This window comes from Aristolochia californica, unplaced genomic scaffold (genome assembly GCF_029961685.1).
Source record: "Aristolochia californica isolate CCGP_79_NKW_82.1479 unplaced genomic scaffold, dmAriCali1.0.hap1 SCAF_14, whole genome shotgun sequence".
NCBI lineage: Eukaryota > Viridiplantae > Streptophyta > Magnoliopsida > Piperales > Aristolochiaceae > Aristolochia > Aristolochia californica.
In genome coordinates, this window is record NW_027181815.1 from 12,076,375 (window position 1) to 12,083,568 (window position 7,194).

At 38.1% G+C, this 7,194-nt stretch overlaps 1 protein-coding gene across 1 annotated transcript; it reads left to right on the plus strand.

The window, feature by feature from the left end:
• The first annotated feature begins 2,669 nt into the window (after positions 1-2,669).
• LOC137949394 (putative pentatricopeptide repeat-containing protein At3g49142) lies at positions 2,670-4,236 on the plus strand. Its single transcript, XM_068795459.1, has one exon. It carries the CDS (start codon positions 2,764-2,766, stop codon positions 4,234-4,236), a length of 1,473 nt encoding a protein of 490 aa, XP_068651560.1. The 5' UTR covers positions 2,670-2,763.
• The last annotated feature ends 2,958 nt before the right edge of the window (positions 4,237-7,194 follow it).

The window sequence follows — 7,194 nt, forward strand, 5'->3', positions numbered from 1 at the left end:
AAACCTCCATGTATTGTCATGTTTCTTGACCAATAACACTAGAGAGGAGAAAAGGGCACTTACTCCGTCTAATGAGACCTTCTTCTAGCATCAGTTGGCATTGGCATTCAATTTCATCTTTTTGAAGGTGTGGGTACCGATATGGGCGCACAACTACCACTTCTGATCCAGCCTTCAAACAAATTCTGTGGTCACAGTGTCTCAATGGGGGTAGAGATGTCGGTTCCTGGAATATTTTGTTAAAGTCATCCAGAAAATTCTCTAAAGTGGTAGTTGGATGATGTACGGGCTGAAGTACATGTAAATGTGCTGGTACTTGAGCCTTACGACCCTGTAATGTCACCTGGTGCCCTTCCAACTCAAAGGTCATGGTCAATGTAACAAAATCCCACAAGATTGGTCCCAATGTCTGGAGCCATTTAATGCCCAAAACCATATCAAAGCCAGCTAATGGAATGATGAGAAATTTCACTGAAAATTGTTTACCTTCAATGGAGAATAGAATGGCCTTGCTGATCCTATAACTAGGAACCTTTTCTCCATTAGTCACCGAGACTGAAGCTATGGAACGAGGTTGAATGGGAAACTGTAAATGCTTGGCAGCATTGGAACTCAAAAAATTATGAGTGCTACCTGAGTCCACGAGACTTAATAGGGGTTGGTCACTGACTAAGGCACACACCTGCATGGTGGTGGTGGACTGGAGTCCTGTGATGGTGTGGAGTGAAATAAGGTATGTTGAAGCTCGAACTCGAGACATGTAATTTTTGAAAAGTTTTAAATGAATGTTGAAGTCTCGAGCTTGGTTCGAACTCGGTTAAAATTATTGGGTTCTAACTCGGTTAAAATTATTGGGCTTGAGCTCAATAACAATTGTAGGCTCGAGGCTAGGCTCGGCTCGAGCTCGAGTTTGAAATATTTAAATCAAGCTCGGCTCGAACATAGGCAGGTTCAGGCTTGGCTCTACTTATGCCACCTCTAATGACAGTCTTCTTCAGCCTCTTCTCCTCTCTTAAGATATATTTCTTGATGTTTTTTTTTAACTTCATGCACTTTATCCTCATCATCATCATTACTTTCTTGAGTGGGCCACAATTTCCTAGGGTCTCTTTTATGAATTTTCTCATGCAAGGACTCTTATATTGCCTGAGTTTTTTCATTGAATATTCTATAAGCCTTACTCTTTGTTGAGTAGCAAAATTATCAAAATTTTAATGGCAATACAATAAAACCAACTAGGCGATAGAATTATGATTTGAACATGCACGGGAAGAGAAAGACATTACTTGGCATAAAAATAGCTTATTATTTCAGACATACAATTCAAAACTTATGTCACTAGATGAAGATGTCAGCACTTTGATTTCTTATAGCAAACATAACTTGGGTTTTTCATTTTGTTGTAGCTATCATGTAATGTGTTCCCATGTAGCCAAATTGGAATTAGAGTAGTAGAAATTCAGTCATAGAACTCTGTTTTGATACTATGTTAAATTCAAGTGCCTTAAGATATAGAGAATTTGGTAAGGTGAAAAGACAGAAAAATAAAAAGAAGAGAAGAAGGAAGAAAAGATTATAGCAAGGCTAAGGAGGAAGAAGAGAACCAAGAGAGAAGGACCTCTCCCTTAGGACTTGGGTCAATCTCTCCCTTGTTTTATTTGTAGAATATTTACATAATAAAAATTCTACCATTAGGCCTACTATTAAAACAACAAGTGAAGGGAATAAGTAACTAGGGCTTATTACATGACTACTTTTAACAAGATTTGAATTATAAGCAAGTAACATTTTACTATATATTCAATGAAGCCTTGTTTAGGCAAGACCAAACCTCTTATGCTACTTCCTCGAAAAGCTTTTGTGGTTGTAGTTGAGTTGATGAAAGCAATTTGTGGGTCTAACTAATGCTTACTAAAACTCCCAAGTGTGGACAAATGTTGTTGAAATCCCTTTGTCGGGTCTAGGTAGGAGTACTTAGTTGTAACTAATTGTAACTCCCAAGGATGGATAAGTGTTGTTGAAAGTCCCTTTGTGGGTCTAAGTAAGAGTACCTATCTTCTGGTAACACGTAACTCCCAAGTGTGGACAAATGTTGATGAAAATCCATTTATGGGTCTAGGTAAAAGTACCCAGCTGTTGTTACTTATAGTCCATGTGTGGGTAAGTGTTGTTTAAATTCCTTTATGTCTTAGGTTATTGAGCCTACTTGGCCATTGAAAATCCCATATGTAGGTCTAGACTTTGAGTATAATTTGTTGTTAAAAACTAGTAGTAACTTTATTTGATTTTACTATGCACCCCACGAATTTTTTTTTGCATGTGCCCTTAGTCCAGTAGATTTGGTTTAGTTCAGACCTAGTTTGGCTCCGATCGGGTTTCAATTAGTTGGGTCAATGTTGAGTTTTTGGTTCATTCCTGTAGTTTGGGCCTTTCTAGGTCATTTCTCTTCTTTTGTCCAAAATAATCAAATTACCCTTATGATCAAAATTGTATAAAAGAGCTTTAAAGTTGTTGTAATCAAACCCTTTTGGTGTCTCATGTGAATCAGTGTAATTGATTTCTTTCATTTAAATTATTTGAACAATATCAGAGAAGGATGTTTGTTTAAACTTAACATCATTCACAAGATAGCTGTAGGCATGATATACTTCAGCGTCAGTAACTACGATTCTTCGTCCCAGTGGTTTAGGGCCGTTACCGTCAGTGTCATGCTCTGAAATTTTCAACTGCCCATTTCTCCCTGCGTTGCATTCAAGCCGAGCCATGTTCAGGGAAGTTGCTTACATGTCTTCGCTGCTAAGACAATGCGTCCCACTCTGCGCGATTAAGCCGGGTAGGCAAATACATGCCCAGATTATCGTCCACCGATTGCTTCCGCACACTACCCTTGGAACAGATATCTTGCTTCTCTACTGTAGATGCGGGGATCTGAAAACCGCGCGCCAAGTCTTTGATGGAATGCCCGGGAGAAACATGCATTCTTGGAACATTCTGATTTCCTCTTTTGTGAACCATTCTGCTTACAAGGAGGCTTATTGCCTTTTTAATGCATTTTTAGATGCGGGTCTTTGCCCTGATGGTTACACCTTTCCTGCTCTTTTTAAAGGCAGTGGTGGAATGGTTAGTATCACTCAAGGAAAAATGTTTCACGTTTTAGCTATCAGACTTGGTTTTGAAGATCATGTTGTTGTAGCAAGTTCGATTCTGGACATGTATGCCAAGTGTGGGAGTTTGAACGAAGCAAGTCAACTGTTTTCTAATATGTCCCGTAGAGATGTGGTTGTTTGGAATTCCATGATTTCTGGGTTTGTAAAGGGTGGGCTGTCACCTGAAGCATTGGAATTGTTCAGGAAAATGCAGTTGGAGAAGGTTAAAATGGATCCCATGACAGTGTCGAGTCTTTTGAGTGCCTGTGGTAAGGAAGGGGATTTGACCAAAGGGAAGGAGATTCATGGGCAAGCAGTGAAGAGTAGAGTTTTCTGTTCTGATATCATTGTTAACAATTCTTTGATCGACATGTACTCAAAATGTGGCATCTTGGATGGTTCAATCAAAGTCTTTGACTACATGGAAGAGTGCAATGTAGTCACTTGGACTACAATGATATCATGCTATGGGTTCCATGGTAGGGGGGTCGATTCTTTAGTTCTTTTTGACAAAATGCAGGCACAAGGTTTCTCACCAAATTGTGTGACATTGACCGCAATATTAGCTAGTTGCAGTCACTCAGCCCTCGCCAAGGAAGGCCAAAAAATCTTCCACTCCATGAGATCAGATTATGGGATTCAACCAAGTGGAGAGCACTATGCTTGTATGGTTGATCTGCTGGGTCGTTTGGGGAGGTTAGAAGAAGCACTGAAGTTGATAGAGGACATGCCACAGCAGCCTCCATCAAGTGTTTGGGGAGCCTTGCTTGGGGCTTGTGTGGTCCACAAAAATGTGGAGATTGGAGAGATTTCAGCTTACCAACTCTTTGAGTTGGAGCCAAGAAATGGTAGCAATTACATTGCATTGTCTAGCATCTATGAAGCAGTAGGGAGAGGGGCTGGTGTTTTAGGAATCAGATCAAGGATGAGGGAACTGGGTCTTTTTAAAAGTCCAGGATGTAGTTGGATAATATTGGAAGGTGGGATTCACAAATTCTACCATGGGCCTGTCTCCACTAAGAAAATGAAGCATATATACGAGATTTTAGATAGATTGTCACAACTACTGATGGATTCAGATTATGGATAGTTATTACTCCTATACATAAGAAATTTCAAATATCTTTTCTTAGAAACGCGGATTATTCAAGGAAAAAGCTAAAGAACAAAATACAACAAGCTAAACAAGAGAGGGTAGTGTTTGGTTTGAATACATAGTCTATTTCTCTCAAGCCAAATACCCCATTCATAATGCAAGAGGAGAGGAGCTTCCCCGACGATTGCAACCTAGTCCCCTTCCCTGTGTAGCAGAGCGCGGCAAGGCTACTGAGGATACTGAGAAAGAGGCCAATTTTATTGAGGAATTGCACTTGGACATGCCAGGCGAATGAGCTGTTAATTAGAATCTGATCAATGCTTTCACATGACCATTGGTTGAGTGGGATGGTGTCACCCTTTCATCTTAGATAATTAGCCATAAGGATCTTGTTGAGAGTGGTAGTCTAGATGACAAAAAGAATCTTGGGGGGTCCCAATAATTTCCATGAAATAGCAACTTCTTGGTTCTAAGGGGGCTGCTAGCCTTTAGGTGCATATATGCATATGAGGCGTTGAATTCTCAACTATCATCATTCATCCAAATGAGTTTGTCATCAGTGTGAATGCAGATTCACATGCTTTCAAGGGTGGCGAGAAGATTATTGACGTCTTCCCTTTCATCTTTAGTTAATTATCTTATGAAGTGGAGATTCCAACAACTATTGTGGCCACCGCCCTCCAAGAGTTAGCGATTGAAATTTTATGATAAGGGGCAAGGTTTAACAACAACCATTTGAGATTTGTAGTGTAGAATCCCCTATCCCCCAATCACCCTAAAATTTAGTTCAAATCAAGTTTCCCACATAGAATTTGATTGCCTTTGCAAAAACTGAATGAAGAGGATGCAAAGCGCACCACAAAAGGGATAATTTGCAAAGTTGGCCTCCTTCAATCCACCGTCGAGCCTTCCAATTCAGTTTTCTCATGAAATCCATCTCTAGAGAACCCTAAGATAAGTATTGAACCGCCAAAACCATCTAAGTAGGAAACTAGCTCTCCTTTTTTTGGTAAACACAAATGCCAATCCCCCAATGATTTCAGACATCTTTCCTCCCACAAAATGGCATTTGAAACCTCTTCCGTTCCTCTCCTAAGGAAACTTTTCTTTAGACTTACATTTTTATTGCATAAGCTGGCTAAGCACAAGATGAAAGACATATAGCAATTTGGGACTCCAAAAATGCAGGATTTTAGCAAGGAGAGTCTGCCATCCTTGGGAAGGAGTTTTCCTTTTCAACTAGATAATGTTGACTTAGGTTAACGTAAATCCCTAATTTTGATAATAACAAAAGTTAAGCTAGTGTGATAATATTATAAATCAAACATTTCAGGAAGAAGAAATACCTCAAGTCATAGGAAAAACAATTCATCTTGAAGTACTTATAAAGAATGAAATATGAAACTTGAATAACTAGAGCCCAAACATCTTAAAAATTCTCGAAAACTCTGGGCACGAAAGAGGATAGGTAGCCAATTTCTAAATCAAGGGTAAAAGTGTGAATAGGAGTACTAGAGCCTCGAAATTTTTCTAAAACCATTTTAAAAATATCATATAAATGTTTAATCCCTCATATTTAGCCTTTCTTATGCTTAAACTTAATTGAATACTCAGCCAATACATATGATTGACCATTATTTTAAATGTATGGTCGATCATGTAGAAAGTAACAAATCTTCCAACACAATGCTTGATTGATCATCCAGTATGATCAATGTAGGATTATAAAGCAGGATTGATCATTTATAGTGCATCATCTATCATTTTAATTTTGCGAGACAAGTTTATAAAACATGATCGATCATTGTCTGTAAAGCATACATAATCATTGAAAATTTCCAAACTTTGTTAAATACATGATCCATGACCATCAATCATAAGGCCATGGGATTCAAAAAAAAAAAGTATAGTCGTTGGAACACAATTATTGATCATTGGAAGGGTATGATCAATCATCAACTTAGAGCAATCTTCTATCTAACAGTCTAAAACAGCTAGTTTTGCTACAAAACCTATATATTAAGGACATAAGAACAACTCAATGTATTCAATGAGATATTATTGCAAATGTACGTCTTCTTCATAGATTTTCGTACCACAAAGTTTTTAATTTTGCCATAGCGTGAGAATAAACTCAATTTCTCCATATTTTTTGAAATATCTGCATTCAATCTTGGGATTCTTAATTTCCTCAAACTCCACACACATGATTGTTCAAGCTAAAATGTTTTGGAGCTTGGTTCTATGTAGGAGTTAGCTATCTCTCTAAAGAAATGTGTAAAATTTTCATTTTTTTTTATTATCTCTTTATTTGAAAAGGAATTTCTAGAAGCTTGAAAATCTAGGACTCACATTCTAAAGCCTTGAAGTTAGAAAGAACGGTATCCACTAGAGTTGAAATCTAGTTGTAAAAACTCTCTTGGGGAGATATTGAGAGTAGTGTGATTGAGTATTAAACTTGGTTTAAAAGGAGCTAAAATTTCTTTATATCTTTCTAGTTGGAATTAGATAGTGAATTTTACCAAGTAATAGTTCTTAGGCAGTGACTACCATAGGGGAATATTGAGAACAGAAAATCTTGACTTTCTTTGTGGTTGTGTGTATTTACTTTTAATTTTGTCCATTTTCTCTTTAATTGAACATTAAATACTTAAATTTTACTTTTACACTCAACTTACGCCCTTCTTGAGATGCCACCTGAGCCAATAGATAATCTCTAGTCCATTTTTTCAATGATCGAGATTCATAATATCTTGTTTGATCTCTTATCGAATAGTGGGAGTCCAAGGTATTTAGGTAGGAGATTGTCCTGTGAACATCCTTTGTAGTGTTACAATGTGGGACCCAGAGCTGGAGGGACCCACCATGAGGACGTGAGAAGCCAAGAGGAGTCATCACACAAGCTGGCATGAGTTGGAAGATAAGAAGCACGAGTTGGAATGAGTTGGAATA

Bases quoted from the DNA above. Each gene is read 5' to 3' on its own strand.
- LOC137949394 (XM_068795459.1), top strand. From the start codon at position 2,764: ATGTTCAGGGAAGTTGCTTACATGTCTTCGCTGCTAAGACAATGCGTC.